Source organism: Crocodylus siamensis, chromosome 3 (genome assembly GCF_052110815.1).
Source record: "Crocodylus siamensis isolate JL-2025a chromosome 3, ASM5211081v1, whole genome shotgun sequence".
In the NCBI taxonomy this organism is placed as follows: domain Eukaryota; kingdom Metazoa; phylum Chordata; order Crocodylia; family Crocodylidae; genus Crocodylus; species Crocodylus siamensis.
The window spans coordinates 15,057,759-15,074,558 of NC_143397.1; the positions used below are offsets into that span (position 1 = coordinate 15,057,759).

The 16,800-nt window shown below is 45.4% G+C and overlaps 1 protein-coding gene across 3 annotated transcripts in view; it reads left to right on the plus strand.

Annotated features, from left to right (window-relative positions):
* ME2 (malic enzyme 2) overlaps window positions 1-16,800 on the plus strand; it is a 49,479-nt gene that overhangs the window by 9,735 nt on the left and 22,944 nt on the right. For all 3 annotated transcript variants that reach the window (XM_090037792.1, XM_090037794.1, XM_090037793.1), the window contains exon 3: window positions 16,265-16,398. In XM_090037792.1, the coding sequence (XP_089893918.1) occupies window positions 16,265-16,398 (134 nt within the window). The remainder of the gene's footprint in view (window positions 1-16,264; window positions 16,399-16,800) is intronic.

Genomic DNA, 16,800 nt, shown 5'->3' on the forward strand with positions numbered 1-16,800 from the left:
ATGTGTGGGGTGGGATGGTACTTGGGTGGCGGCAGCAGGAGAAGCAGGGGTGCTTGGGAAGCGCTTCCCAAGTACCCTGCTTCTCCACACCACCACTGTATACCCCCTAGGGCCTTCTCAAGTACCCCCAGGGGTACATGTACCCCCAGTTGACAACCCCTGTGGTAGGGTATTCATTAAAATAACTGTTGAATGTTGAATCCAATTTATGGATTAGTCCAGTGGGTTTTTTAAATGCAATAGTAATGTGAATTTGCCTTCCTGATGTAAAGTCTAAGCATTGTAATCTGTAGCTGATCTACACAAGCATGCAGGCACATTTGTGTTGCGTGTCGTGGGCACGTTGGTGTTCTCGAAACCTCCCTGAATAGATTCAGAGTTAGCAACCCTGTACGCCTGTTTGGTGTGTATTTTAAATGAGCGTGATATTATGTGGTTGTTAGAGAACAAGGATGCACATCCCAAAATGGAGTCCCTGGGTTAGAGTCTCAGCAGAGAAATGACTGGCTGAGCTTGGAAGCAGATACAACCTTTCAGCTCTAGACTCCTGCTAGATGGAAGATGAGAGAACCAGCCGAGGTAACCGGAAAAAAAATTGCACTGATGCAATTGTACCTGGTAGCTGGATAAAAGTGGAGTTTGGCTCACATTGCTGTCAAACTGCTGAGTTCGTATGATTTGTTTAGCAGGTAGATACAGCCTCATTACAGTCTTACTTTGCTACTAAAGGGTTGTCTCAATTAACATGCCTGGGATTGGGTTTGAGAGGCCATAATAGCATGTTTCACGTGCCTTGTTAAGGGTAAGGTGACAAGGTCAGAATGACACTTGCAGACCATGTCGCCAAGCCACCAACTTCTGTGAGCATTAAACTTCCCACTTCACTGCTTTGCAAAAACATTTCCCCATACCTTTCCCTCCACGAGCCTGGCTCCTGCAGGTGCGGTGTGCATAAATTAACCGACTTTGTGTACGGTTCAACCACTGTGATATTGTGCAGCCTCTCAGGAAAGGTCAAGAGCTATATCAGTAATGTCCTTGCCATTGCATCTAAATAATGCAGAACATGCTGTGAGTGCAGAGCTGGCAACGATACACCTTTACATTCTTCCATGATGTCTGACTTCTGCAGAACTGCTCTGTGACAAGGACTGGAATTACAATTAATTGGCTTCATTATGTCAGGGATAATGGCTGTGCTGAACCTGCTCTGTAAGCTCGTTTGTGGCTTTGAATATAGTTACACCGACTGGATTTGTTTACTGCTGGCAGTGAGAAATATTTATCATTTGTATTGTGGAAGTGGCTAGGAGCCCCAGCTGTGGTGGGGGAAGACCAGAAGCCCCTGTGCTAATGTCTCATATTGCTTACCATTTCCATAAATGTGTCCAGAAGCAGACTGATATGAGGAAGCACAAAGAAACGGTTCTAACAAGGACATTGATTGTTCATGTGGACACCTAGAACTGGGAGTAAAGCAGCCAAATTAAGGAGTAAAGTGAGGGCCTGGTCCCAGATGGTCTACAAACTTCTGAAGCTGGACGTTGTTCCCATCACTTCCCGTTCCAGGTATTGTAGACACCATAGTTAGGTGCTTGCCTCTGCCTCCCAGCAGAGCACATCAGGGTAGCTGGGTTCGGGTTCAGAGAGAACTACCAGGGCAGCTGGGTTCAGAGAGACAGGGCTGGTAAGCTAGCCTCTGCACAGCCTTCTGAGCGAAACAGTGCTGCTTCTGGGTCCGGAGGCATCTTGTAGCTACCTCCCACCCCCAAAGCAGAATAGCTGCTATCTGCAGAACCAGACAGCACTGAGATGCCTCATCAGATGCAGGAGAACTCTCCCTGACACCAATTCAGGGCCATTTTTTCCCATTCAGAATGAAAGTCCTAGTTCAGGGGGTCCTCTGGGAGACAGCCCTGAAACTAGGGACCTTGCTGGAAAATTCAGGGCTGTTGGTCACTTTTAACTGGAAGGGAGCTTCTGGGTCCCTGAGCCCAGTCCGTGCTATCACAGACAACAATGCATGTTCCCTTCTTCATGAATGTATTGAGCTCCAGGTCAGTGTGAGTTAGGTCACTTGTCCTTCCTACTAGTAGAAGACTGCTCCAGGGCCCCACTGGACCCTGCCCCGTCATCTCGGTAGATTCTTAATGCTGAAGCTTCTTGCTCACAACTGCAGTGTCAGCACGTGCTGATGGACTCTGCCATGGCTTTAACATCAAAAGAGTCAGCAAAAAATCATATCCTGAAATTGCTTTTGCAAGGGGCCATTGCTGAGCTTATTAAGATGCTAAATCTTCTGGCTTTCTCAGAGAAAACCTCCACAGCACACGTTTCCATTGTTAATCAACAATTATGCAAGGTGATTAAATATTTAGAGGAAGCATAATAAAATGTGAATTTAACAGCGGAGAAGAACACATGGTGCACTGCAGTGATTTTCATACTGATCTGAAATGCACTCCAAACCTTAGCCCTGGGATATCTTCTGCAAGAATTTTGGCGTGGCACACAAGAATGTCAGAGAACGCAGGAAGCAACTGGCTTTGGACTAACAGCATCCAGCTAATACAGATCATGGGCCTGGTCGTGAGCTAGATTTCGAGTATGGGGCCGTGTCATTTGGCTCATGGGGGCCTAGAAATCTGGCAGTGGGGGAGTAGTGGCAGCATTCGTTGCCGAGGCTCCAGAAGCTGCAGCAATTAACACAGCTGCCACTTGTCTTGCTGCCAAATTTCTGGATCTGTGGGAAGCACTGTGGGCCGGACCCAGAGTGTGGGCTGGATCTTAGTGCCCCCTGCCATTGGTTATAGGCTGTGCTTATAGATGAGTACTTGACACAGCTCTCTTCTGCTCAGATAATTTAGCAGGTGGTTAGATTAGTCACAAAATTAAAAGCACGCTGCAGGTATGTAACTTTTAAAGATAGCCTGAGGTGAGTTGAAGGTTTATCTGTTCAAGAAGGGATCTCAGTGTGAGAAGAAGTTAGAACTGTTTAATCTGTAACACGCTCTCTCTGTGTCTTTGAAACAGTGTTAGAATTGCCATCCAAGAAGAAGTAGGGATTCTTCAGGTTTACACCTCATTTAACTTAGTTCAATTATCCAAGCTGCAAGTTACTGAAATTTTTTGTAGACTGAATGCCTTTGAGCACTTCAGGGAGAATAAAATCAATCAGGTTTGTTCCATTAGAAGAGCAGCCATTTAACAAATACCTCCATTTGAGTCGGTTTGTGACAGTGCATGCTCCAGATGAAACAGCAGATGATGGATTATAATTGTTTGTGCTCATGAGTTGCAAAGTACAGTTTTGCCAGATCAGTCTGTGTTTGGAAATAAGTTTCAAGCAAGCCAGCAAACTTGATGCCGGAGACTTAACTTAATGCTGACTAGCTCAGATTCAGCTTAGATTCTTTATTAATATGAGCTGCAACTGGATAGTTCTTGGCTGCCAAGTGGCCTTTGTGCTTTCTACATTGCTCCAAGTGAACACCTAGTTACAAGGACACTTCACATCTATGCTGCAAGCTTCACTACAAAGGTTAAGCTCAGAAGAGGAATAGGGACCAAATTACCTGACACTCGAGGTCATCGTTTGAGGCACGTTGATAAGAAGTTCTGAAAAGCTTGTTCTGCTGCTGTTGATCATCACATGGCTCCCTACAGCGGAATAGTGGCATTAATCCAGCATTTGCTCCGAGCACCAAGTTAAATTTACAAATCTGAGGAAAGAAAGGGTACTGCAGGAGAAACATATCACATGAGTATTGCACGATTTCTATGTTGAATATAAAAAAAAGACCTAAAATGTATATTCCACTTGTGTGGAAGAATCTTGTTGATTTGCATCAGTGGCCAAAAATAGTGTGGAATAATGAACTTTGTGATTGTTGCAGACAAGCATGATTAAAAAGAACAAACCTTCCAAATCCACTACACAATGCACTTTGTTTTGAACAGGGTATTTTGTTTAAATTTTTAATGAGACCATTTCATAGCATTCAATAGACAATAACTATTTTTATGGAAGTGCTGAAATATTAAAACGAGAGTTATTGTAGTCTGTTAAATATTTTCTGCACAGAAGATTAAGCTGGCTTTCATGTTTTTTCCCCCACAAATACAGAATTTGTAAAATGAGAATTAAGGAGGCTCAGTCAGGTATGTTCTGCAATGACAGGTTTCAGGAGCTCTGAGTGGCTCTCGAATTACAAGAATTTATATCAATTTTACAAAATAGTCAGGAACATTTACTGGCTTTGGTAAAAAATACACATATCCACTCATTACTTGTGGCATTAATTTCAGTAGCTGCTGCTGTTTTTCACCCGTTGGCTTCTTCCATTTTTCCCCCGCTTGTCTCCGTTCCTTCCTCCCTGAACAAAAGCAGATAAACCCCCAACGACACTTGCCTCCTGGTGCTGTACAAACCAGCTGGGCAGAATTCTACCCGTGTGTTCACAGCAGCAGATCCAGGAGCAGGGCTGCAACCCCCATCTCTGCCCCCCATGCAATTTGGCTGTGCTGTGTACACACAGAAAGCTCTGAGCTCACTGCCGGGTCAGTGCAGGCTCCTGCCACAGCTCCGTGTGAGCACTGAGCTCGCCAGCTGATCTAGCAGAGCCACTGCTTTTGCCCAGTTCGGGAGCACAGCAAGTTAACTCTTTGCCTGCCCCTTCCCCACTGAATTCAGCAGCAGGAAAAAGGAGGGATGAGTGGTGGCAGCAGCTGTGCTGACCCTCTGGGCTTTGCAGCCATGTGAAAGCAGGGGCTCTGGCCAGGCCCTGTGCCAAGAGTTTCCATGCAGAGCCAGTGGTGTGACCCTGCTGGATCTGCCCCCTTTTGTTCACCTTCACATGGAGGGGCGAGCTGCGTTTATAAGGCTGACGTGCTAGGTGCGTGTAATTGGCAATCATACGTAAGGTGAGAGCTAAGGATGTGGTCATCATGGGGGACCTGAACTTCCCAGACATCTGCTGGGAGGAGCAGTCAGCCAAGTCTGATCGCTCACGTCGGTTCTTAGCCAGAGTGCAGGACCTCCATCTAACCCAGGAGGTGCACAGTCCCACCAGGGGAGACGCCTTGTTGGACCTGGTGCTGGCCACGGGTGATGACCTGGTGAGGGGGCTGCGGGTGATGGGCCACCTGGGAGACAGTGATCATCGCTTGCTGGAATTCACCATCCAGCGTAAGGTGGCAAAGGGCTGCAGCAAGGCAACAGCCCTAGACTTTAGGGGGGCTGACTTCAACAAGCTAAGGAGGATCGTTGGGGAAGCGCTGAGGACCCAGAGGGGAAGGGAATCAGATGTCGAAGGTGAGTGGTTGCTCCTTAAGGAGACGATCCTCCATGCCCAAAGGGAGGTAATCCCAACAAGGGTCAAAGGGAGCAGGAGGGCACATAAACCCCCATGGCTCACTAAGAGCATCCGGGAATGCCTCCTTGCTAAAAGGGAGGCATATACCCAATGGAGAGATGGGGTCATCACCAAGAAGGACTATGTTACAGTCGCCCGAGGATGTAGGGGGGCAGTCAGGAGGGCCAAGGCAGAGTTGGAGATAGGACTAGCTTCCCGGATTAAGGACAATAAGAAGTCCTTCTTCAAATACATAGGGGGTAAAAAGAGGGTCCCGGGTAATGTGGGGCCCCTGCAGGACACGATGGGCAACTTAGTCATCACGCCAGATGACAAAGCTAACATATTTAACGATTTCTTTGCCTCTGTCTTCCTAAGTAGGGACCAGTTCAGCCACCTCCCTGCTGGGTCCCCTCGGGCCCCGGGAGAGAGACGCCTGGGCCAGGGGTTAGCGAGGAGTTAGTTAGGGTACTTCTGGAGAGGCTGGACGTGTTCAAGTCCGCTGGTCCGGACGATCTTCACCCTAGGGTTCTACAGGAACTGGCCGAGGTCATTGCGGGACCCCTGGCGCAGCTCTATGAGCACTCGTGGTGCTCTGGCGAGGTGCCGGAGGACTGGAAGAGGGCCAATGTGGTCCCTATCTTCAAAAAGGGAAAAAAAGAGGACCCGGGAAATTACAGGCCAGTTAGTCTTACCTCAATCCCGGGTAAGCTCTTTGAAAAAATTATCCTGGCACACATCCAGGAGGGCCTTGTGGGGGAATGCATGCTCAGGGGCAACCAACATGGGTTCATCAGTGGCAGGTCTTGTCAGACCAACCTGGTGGCCTTTTACGATCAGGTCACCAAATCATTAGACGCAGGGGTTGCTGTGGATGTAGTCTTTTTGGACTTCCGGAAGGCTTTCGACACTGTCTCTCACCCTGTCCTCATCAAAAAGCTGGGAGACTGTGGTGTCGATGCCCACACGGTCAAATGGGTCGCCAACTGGTTGGAGGGCCGCACCCAGAGGGTGGTAGTGGATGGGTTCTTCTCGACCTGGAAGGACGTGGGCAGTGGGGCTCCGCAGGGCTCGGTCCTCGGGCCCGCACTGTTCAACATCTTCATCAGTGACTTGGATGACGGGGTAGAAAGCACCCTGTTCAAGTTTGCTGATGACACTAAGATGTGGGGGGATGTGGGTGCACTAGAAGGGTGCAATAGGCTACAAGCTGACCTTGACAGGTTGCAACGGTGGGCGGATGAGAATAGGATGGGGTTTAACACTGATAAGTGCAAGGTGTTGCACATGGGGAGGAAGAACCAGCACCACACTTACAGGTTGGGGAACTCCCCTCTTGCCAGCACGGAGACGGAAAAGGATCTTGGAGTCGTCATTGACTCCACGATGAACATGGGCCGGGAGTGTGGGGAGGCAGTCAAGAAGGCCAACCGTACCCTGTCATGCATCCACAGATGCATCTCGAGCAGGTCCAGGGAGGTGATCCTCCCCCTCTATGCGGCACTGGTCAGGCCGCAGCTGGAGTACTGCGTCCAGTTCTGGGCGCCACACTTCAAGAGGGACGTGGACAATATGGAAAGAGTTCAGAGGAGGGCCACTCGTATGATCAGGGGTCAGCAGGGCAGGCCTTATGAGGAGAGGCTACGGGACCTGAACCTGTTTAGCCTCCACAAGAGAAGGTTAAGGGGGGACCTTGTGGCCTGCTACAAACTGGTCAGGGGGGATCAGCAGGTATTGGGGGAGTCCCTGTTCCCCCGTGCGCTGCCAGGAGTGACCAGGAATAATGGTCACAAACTGGCGGAGGGTAAGTTTAGATTAGATATTAGGAGACGCTACTTCACAGTCAGGGCGGCTCGGGCCTGGAACCAGCTTCCAGGGGAAGTGGTGCAGGCTCCTAGCCTGGGGATTTTTAAAAGGAAGTTAGATGAGCACCTTGCCGGGGTCATCTGACCCCGGTGCTCTTTCCTGCTAAGGCAGGGGGTCGGACTAGATGATCTACCTAGGTCCCTTCCGACTCTAGCTACTATGAAACTATGAAACTATAAGGTCATCCACCGAAGAGTTCCTGAGCTGATGGAGCAGGGACAGTGAACAGGCGACCATGTGACCTCACCAGAAGAGGGTCAGCAAGTAGTGTGGGTCTTATCATCCCCTCTGGGATTAGGTTGCTCTTTGGTGCAGTAGCAGGCGGATATGATGCTAACGTTTATGTGCTCTGGCTTATTTAGTTTGTGGCAACCTCCGTAATGCTCTGTGTGTTCCTCAGTGCACAGAACTGGAAGGAACGATCTGGATCATTGAGTCCAGTCCTCTGTCATTGGAGACAAGTATTTGTCCAAGAGCATCAACGTCCATCTGTTCTGGCCCTCCTGCTCAGCATCAAAGCACCCCATAGCAAGCTTAGCATCCTTACTATGTACACATCTCCTACAACGTGTAATGGGAGTAGAGCTGGAGAGACAGGGGCATTACCACAACCATCAGAACAGCAGAAGAGAAAGGCCCCGCCCTGACAATGTTCTCTAGAAAGGACTCTGATCTTCTGTTATCTCTGAGTTGTAAAGAGGATTAAGGACACTCAACTAAGTGAAAGTCAGGGCAGAGAGCAAAGGGTGCAATGGAAGAGGTGAGGTCAAGTAAAAACAGTGATGCCCTGAGACCTAGAGCTGTGACCTGCTGAGTATGCTTTGGAGAGGGGGGTCAGCTACTCTTGAAGTCCTGAAGAAGCAAGGGTGAGCATCCCCTCTGTGGAGCAGGATGTCAGAGCAAGGATAGAGTGATATTAAGAAATGAAGGGAAGCAGCTAGTAATAAAATACTGTATTTGTGTAACCGTAGGGCTGAAGAACCTCAGTTCTGGAGCAAGAACCCACCATTCGAGGCCATACACAAAGTGCGAAAAAGACTGTCCCTGCCCCATAATAGGTTGTAGTTCAAATCTGGAACAAAATGATGGGTAGATGCAGACAGGGTAATGAATGGAGCAGGATCCCTGGGAGCTCTTCATTAATACTGCTGTGGATGAAATTTGATCACATCTGCATTTTTGGAGAGGAGGAAGGGTGCAAAGCATGAGTGAATAGAAGGGGCATCATTGCAATGGGAGAAATAGTTTATCTATGGTGTTTGGTTCCCTAGGAGGGAAAATGTGTCTCTGAATAGGATTGAGTTGAAATGTCCAAATATATCATGCAGGGAATGTTATTGCCATTTAAAAAAAACAACCCCAAAACAGTGTATGAATATTACAGTGACTCGAGAAACATTGACATTCGAGGATGAAAAAAATGTGGATAAGCCACCATAAACAAAAATGAATAGCTATTCCTACGTAATGAAATTTGTCAAACAAGCCCTGAGGGTTTTATTGAAGACTCAAAAGGCTTATGATCACTGATTTTATTGCAGGGGGAACTTAAGAGACTGTCATGCCCCTGTATTTATGGTTTAGTGGAAATGAAGTAGATGGCTTTAAAGAACGTTTATCAAAATTTTTGACAGAGATAATACAGATTTCACTAGTGGATTATTTTCTGTTCAGATATGGATAAAATGGTTGCCTGGACCAAAAAAAGGCTCTATTGAAGGTAATTCTTTGAAGATTGGATAGACATAAATGGTTCTATTGATCCATGTTTAAGATACCTTCTGGCGGGGAAGAGACTGTACTTTTTGCATCTTAATGTCATGAATCTTTTCATGTTGCTTTTACTTTTGTAGTGCCTAATATATAGTGAAAATGTTGTTGTTTATGGACTGTATTTAATTTCAGATTCTGCACCTGTTTCATTGCTGATAAATCTAGAGTTTGAGGAATGCCCTTTTAATAGGACTTGAACTGCTAAACAGCAATGAATTTATGGAACAGTTGAAAGAAGTAGGAGAGAGCTGTTACATATTCCACCATGGTTCACTTTTACTTTACTTGTAAGATACATGGATGTCTGGAGGGGTTTTAAAGCTGTTACTTGGTGGCGGGGGTGGGAGAAGAAAAGAAAAACTTAAAGTAATTAAGCTGAATTTTATTTATTTATTTATTTTTAAAAACAACCCTCTGATCTCTTACCCATATAAGTGAACTCTTTGGAATAATTGAGACATCTTGTGTCAGCAGGGTTTTGAAGGATTAGGCCTTAAGACATACCAATGATGCCCTATACTTAGGCTTTAAGAGAGGCTGATTTTTTTTAAAGAATACTAACTAAACAGTTAGGATCATATTGCATATATTTTCACTTCCAGAGAGTAAAGGTAAAAAAAAAAAACTGGTTGAAGAATCCTTTGAATTCTGAAGGTCTGTTTCTACCATATTTAGATCTTTTTATTGCTATATTTACTTGCATACCACATATCTTTTCCCCCCCAAAAATCAGCACTCCAAATGTGTGTCTGAAGCCAGGAAGCTGATTTTCTAAGCTGAAATTGAGGAAAGTATCTACTGGGGTTGTGCCCCCTGCCAGCTTCAGGGAGGGAAGGGGCAGAGTTCATCCTTTAGAGTCAGAGCTGTAGTAATAACTCTTTCACAGCTGCTGTGGACTTGTCAGTAGTTTTTGACGGAGCCGCCAACAGCTGCTGCCAATTTGCCAGTGGCAATGAGACGGTTAACAATTTAGCTTTTGACTGAGCAGCACTGGTCAGGATACAGCCATGTGTAGTGCCAAGTTGGTGTTGGCACTGGATTTATGATCCAGATGCCTTGTTCCAGGCAGACCCAAACTCTCAGATTGACCATGACCTTTCCATTCAATAATAGGCAAATTTATTGGTATGCAGGGATAGGAGATAAGAATAATAAAAACTTTTCTATATCTACCAGTCCTAGAGCTGTCACAGAGGGAAGGCCTGATTCTGTGGCCTTTCTTGAATGTCAGATGTCAGCAGCCAAGAGATTGAAGGCCGAGGCCCATCCCACTCCTGCCAGTGGGGTGGGTAAGACAGGCTGGTCGTGTGCCTCTGGCCATGGTGGCCTTGGGTTCCTCCTTCGGGGACACATTGTTACTCTGAAATCCCTCCTTTTGTATCCTTTTCTTCCTCTGATGACTTTTCATCTCTGGGCATTGTTGATTAGTTTCCCTGTAGTCATCATACTGTCCATGTTCCATCCTGTCAACATATTCCTTTGTTTCACTAACCCATCCCATGCACACACCTTAATTTGGTTATTTACTGGGCCTCCTAATTTGGTCTGTTTACCAAAGCCAGAAATCACAAGGGTCTTGTAGTTGGGTACCGGCCAACATGACAGAGTCCCTTATCTCATGTTATGGAACAGTGTGGTACATGTCTTCAGTTTCCCAGCCTGTGTATTGTTTGGTTTCAGTGGGCCTTGAAGGAAACTTTGTCACAAACAGGCTTTTAGAAACCAGTTCACTCCTTGCCTTTTCCCTTGACCATTGTTCTAATGCAATCTACTTTACCTACAAGCCAATTCCCAAAAGCAAACCCCCAAATACCATTTTCTAGCCATCACCTGGCAGTTAGAATTCAGCCACGACTATGGAAAAACCTTTTTTTTTTTTCATTTTTCCTTCCCAAAATAAAGTCTGTCTCTTATTTGGGGGCATGTGATACATGAGAAAATATGGTATTGCGTAGTCATCTGAATACGCATTCTCTCAACAGTAAGAATGGTATATGCGCTCAAGCAAGTATTCATTCACTTCATTGCTCACTCTTCATCTTTTGTTGGGCTTGTTTGAAAGTTCTGAATGATGAAATCAGATAATATAAACAAGACTGGTAGGGATGATGTTGTAGACATGTTATAAACAAGGAAATATCTGAAAGCAAAGGAATTTTGTGGGTGTTATCTTTTAGTGGACCAAGTGCATAGTTTGGATGGACTTAGAAAATTTTTGAGTTCAGTGCATTCTTCAGGGCTGAGGAAAAAGCAGGCACATCAAGAGATTTAAAAGTTTGCAGGGCTGCAAAACTGGGGAAGAGAGAAATTCTTTGGGCTAAAAGATGAGCAAAATCACAGACGAAAGGATAGCTTGAGTAGTGGAAGATCAGGACCTTTCAAAAGGGAAGACCGTCATTATCATGTGTTGTGTGAAGAAAGATTATCTGGAGTCAGGTAGATTATAACATACCAGGAAGTAAATATCAGTGTTCATTTGGTTCTTAGTGTCCAGCGTATGGATTGTTGTTCCCAGGCTCACCTGTTAAAGGTGTTTTCTACGTTTCTCTTGGGCTGGTGCATAATGAGGTCAGAAAGTGAGTGGTTGCTCTGTGAAAAAAGTGTTCTCCTACATGTGTTCATGTGTCTCTGTCTTTAATCTTTGTCCAATGATCATTCATTCTGTTTTGTAGTTTTAGTCTAGTTTCACTTGTGTAGTTTTCATGTGGGCATTTGGTGCACTGGATGAGAAGGTTTAGGCACGTGTAGGATCCATGGATTATGATGGGTTCATTGCAGGGGATGCTGATGTTGTATCAGTGGAGATATGCTAACAGGTTTTGCATGTATTGTTAAAACAAGGCCATGTCCCATTTAATGTCTGTTGAATGGCAAGGAGTTTGCATCTGATGATGAGTTAGGCAAGGTTAGGGGGTTGTTTGAAAGCCATAGGAGAAGGGGTAGGAATAAGTCTCTCAAGGTATGATCTTTATTAGTGTGTAGACTGTAATTATTAGATTATTCTTCTTAGCAGTTCAATTGTGGGGTTGTATGCAACCATCGTGGGGGGTGTGGTCCCAGGGTTTTGGGATTTTTTGGCATTGTGGTAGGGTACTGCTGGGTATTCAAGTGAGTCTTTCAAAGATGCAGTCTGTTCTTCTGCCAGAGTGCCCTTGTTGTATAAAGGCAGATTTCAGATTGGCAAGGTGGGGGTTGCAAGTATTTTTCTCAGAACAGGTGTGGCGGCATCTGAGGGCCTGACTGTAGATTATAGTTGTGTATGTGCCAGCTGCTGGTCTTGTGGACATAAATAGGGTGGTTGGTGAGTTTTTTATATAGTGGTTTGTAGGGTGTTATTTCAGTTGTAGATTGTGGTATCTAGAAAGTTAGTGTAGGAGACAGTTTGACTGGGGGGGTGATAGTTGTTAAATTTGCAGTGGAAGTTAATAAATGAGTCCAGGTATTCAGTCTAGATGGTAAAAATGCCATCTGTCTATCACAGGTAGAGTGCAGGTTTGGTGGTGTAGTCTTCTAAAAAGTCCTCCTCCAAGTGGCTTATGAAGAGGTTGGTATATGCAGCGGCCATCTTTGCACCCATAGCTATGCCAGCAGTTTGGAGGAATTGCCACTTGTAGAAAGTGAAGTTGCTGTGGGTGAGGATGAAGTGGATGATTTGTGCAGCGTGCTGTTGCAAGTCTAAATGTAGTCAATGGTCTTGAAAGTATTTAAAGCAGGCAGCTGTGTCTTCATGGCCTGGGATGTTAGTGGACAGGCTGGTGACATCCATGGTTGCTGCCTCTTGTATAAACAAGAATGTGATTTAACTGATCAGTTGCAAGCTATACGTGATTTAAAAGTAAGCAGCTCACAGATAACCTGTGAGCTAAAATGTGTTTTCCTAGAATACTTTAGAATAGTAGGAGGTATAGATGGACATAACAATTGTACCAATACCATAATAGCTAATGTCTGCTTCATTTTTGCTAACTAGAAGGGTATGCTATACCTACATACTCTGAGGCTTCTCCATTTAAGTGCATGGCCTTGGCCCTGGAATTAGCCTTGAGTTATACACTAACTTGGAGTAGACGGTTTTCTGAACATGATGAACAGTGCTCATGAACTACATGAATCTCTCTTGCTAAACTCTTGCTAAACTTTTGCCCTTCATTTAGGTTCATTACCTTGTTTCTCAAGAGTGTGTTTTACCTCTGATTGCAGTCTTGAAGTTGACAGGACCTCATTGATACAGGGTGCCTGAAATTGGGGCTTTCAGTCAGTTTAATCAGTTATACACTTAAGTGGAGCAATTTAGATTGCAAAATAGGCGGTGGGACTGAAGAGTGAAAGAATCGTTAAAAAACAGGGTACTTATTCAGTTCTTGAGTTTAATTGATAGGCCAGTAACCAGTGTTTGTTGATAGAATGTGAAAGTGTTTAGCTTTTCTTTTTTTTTTGGTTATAATTGCTACAGAAGTCTAAAAGTTTGTCTTTTATTTTAAAGACAATGATAATAGTTTAGGAGATAACAAAATCAGGAGATCAGATGTATCCTCAGCTAAAAAAGAAAGTTTCTGTTTGAGTTTGTATCTCAGTGGAGGCCTGAGAGCATTGCAGTAACTCTTTTTTGCCTGGGTAGATTAATGAAAATACACAGGAAATGTTCCAAACGGGCATTCAAAGAAACCTTTCAAGAAGGAGGTAATGTCCTAACCCTTAGAAGCAGCATATCTCAATGGAATCACCACCCACGTGTTGTCCAGCTTCATAGAAGGAAACAAGGTCTGGAGGAGGATATGTAGATTGGTTAATATGACTGGGAGTCAAGAGATCTGGGTTTTGTGTCTGTCTCTCCCACTGGCTGGCCCAAGAGCACAGCTGCTTTTCCTTGACTTGGTTTCCTTAATTGTAAAGCAAAAAAAAAATTTTCTTTTTTCATAGGGAAGTTGTAAGGCTAGAGGCCTTGCTCTCCTTGACCTGCTGCTCACAACCAGGGAATAGTTGGTGGGGAATGTAGTAGTGGATGGCACCTTGAGCAGCAGTGACCGTGAGATGATTGAGTTCAGGATGCTGAGGAAAGGTAGGATGGAGAGGAGCAAAGTAAGGACCCTGGACTTCTGAAAAGCAGACTTCAACTCACTTAGGAAACTCATGGGCAGGATCCCCTGGGAAGCAAGTCTGAAGGGGAGAGGAGTCCAGGAGAGCTGGCTATACTTCAAAGAACCCTTATTCAGAGTGCAGGAACAAACCATCCCGATGTGCAGGGAGACTAGCAAGTATGGCGGATGACCAGCTTAGCTTAGCAGGGAACTCCTTCAGTAAACAAAGTCATAAAAAGGAAGCTTATAAGAAATGGAAACTTGGACAAATAAATAGGGAGGAATATAAGAGCATTGCTTGGGCATGCAGGGATGAAGTCAGGAAGACCAAAGCGCAACTGGAGTTGCAGCTAGCAAGGGACATGTAGGGTAACAAGAAGGGTTGCTACAAGTATGTCAGTAACAAGACAAGGATCAGGGAAAGTGTAGGTCCCTTATTGAACGGGGGAGGCAACCTTGTGACAGAGGATGCAGAAAAGGCTGACGTGCTCCATGCCTTTTTCACCTCAAGTCTTCACAGGCAAGGTCAGCTCCCAGACTACTGTACCAGGCAGCACAGTTTGGGGAGGAGAAGAGCAGCTAACAGTGGCAAAAGAACAAGTTAGGGACTATTTAGAGAAGGTGGACATATAGAAGTCCACAGGGCCAGATGGGATGCACCCGAGGGTGCTGAGGAGGTTGGCTGATGAGATTGCAGAGCCATTGGCCATCGTCTTTGAAAACTCATGGTGATCAGGAGAGGTTCTGGATGATTGGAAGAAGGCAACATAGTGCGCATATTTAAGAAAGGGAAAATGGAGGATCCAAGGAACTACAGAGCAGTCAGCCTCACTTCAGTCTCTGGAAAAAATCATGAAGCAGATCCTCAAGGAATCCATTTCTAAGCACTTGGAGGAGAAGAAGGTGATTAGGAACAGTCAGCATGGATTCACCAGGGGCACGTCAAGCCTGACCAACCTGATTGCCTTCTATGATGAGATGACTGGCTCTGTGGATTCAGGGAGCCCAGTGGAGGTGGTGTACCTTGATTTTAGCAAGGCTTTTGATATGGTCTCCAGCAACATTCTCGCAGGCAAGCTAAGGAAGTACAGGCTGCATGAATGGACTGTGAGGTGGCTGAAGCATTGGACTTAGAGAGTAATTGATGTCCTGATGTCTAGTTGGCAGCTGGTATCAAGTGCAGTGCCTTAGGGGTTGGTCCTGGGCCTGGTTTTGTTCAATCCCTTCATCAATAACCCGGAAGACAGCACAGCCTGCACCCGCAGCAAAGTGGCAGATGTCACCAAGCTGCGGGGAGTAGTAGCTATACTGGAGGGTAGGGCTAGGATTCAGAGTGACTTAGACAAATGAGAGGATTGGGCCAAAAGAAATCTCATGAGGCTCAGTGAGGACAAATGCAAAGCCCTGCACTGAGGACGGAAGAATCCCATGCACCAGTACAGACTGGTGGCTGACCGTCTGGGCAGCAGCTCTGCAGAAAAGGACCTGGGGGTGACAGTGGACAATAAGCTGAACATGAGCCAGCAGTGCACCCTTGTTGCCAAGAAGGCTAACGGCATCCTGGGCTGCATTAGTAGGTGTGTTTCCAGCAAATCAAGGGAAATGATTATTCCCCTCTATTCAGCACTGGTGAGGCCAGATCTGGAGTCCTGTGTCCAGTTTTGGGCCCCTCACTACAGAAAGGATGTGGACAGATTGGAGAGAGTCCAGCAGAGGGCAACAACAATGATTTGGGGCCTGGGGCACCTGACTTCTGAGGAGAGGCTGAGGGAACTGGGTTTATTTAGTTTAGAGAAGACAAGACTGAGAGGGGATTTCATAGCAGCCTTCAGCTACCCGAAAGGGGTTTCCAAAGAGGATGGAGCTGGACTGTTCTCAGTGGGGGCAGATGACAGAACAAGGAGCAACAGGCTCAAGTTGCAGCAAGGGAAGTTGAGGATGACCTGGGTGGGGATGGTCCTGCTTTGAACAGCGGGTTGGATTAGATGCGACCTCCTGAGGTCCTTTCTGACCCTAATTTTCTATGATTCTAAGGTATAGAGCATCAGTGTTTGACGTTCTCCAAACTGTAGAGATGGGCATTATAGAAATGAGTAGTCAGAAATGATGTTATAGATGCATTACATTTTAAACAGAATCTCTACACTGTATTACCAAAAAATAAACTAACATTTTTCTTTCTCTCACTTGCAGGGTATGGCATTTACACTAAGGGAACGACAAATGCTTGGGCTCCAAGGACTTTTACCTCCTAAAATAGAGACACAAGACATTCAAGCCTTACGCTTCCATAAGAATTTGGCAAAAATGAGTGACCCCTTGGAAAAGTAAGAATTAAACAGAATTTTCTTACCTTTTTGTAGTCAGAACTTAAAGCACTTGGAGAAAACATTTCATTAAAATAGATTGTTTAGATCCAGAGAGCTTTCTAATTATTTCCCATTTTACACTGAAGAGTTGTGGTGCTAAATAGGGGGTTTTTTTAAGAACAGTGTTTGTTGTGCACCATGATGATGAGGCAATATGGAAAATAATACATGCAAATCAAAATCTGACTTACTCCTCTTCATGGTCAGTGTCTTGAGGGAGATAGCTGTTGTGTTTTTAGTGGCATGTTTTCCATATATTTGAAGTCTATAATATGACCGGTTCTTAGAACTCTAGTACATACATTTTTGGAGTTTGAAGAAATTCCTTGAAAAATATGAGGAAGAAAAAAAATTAGAACA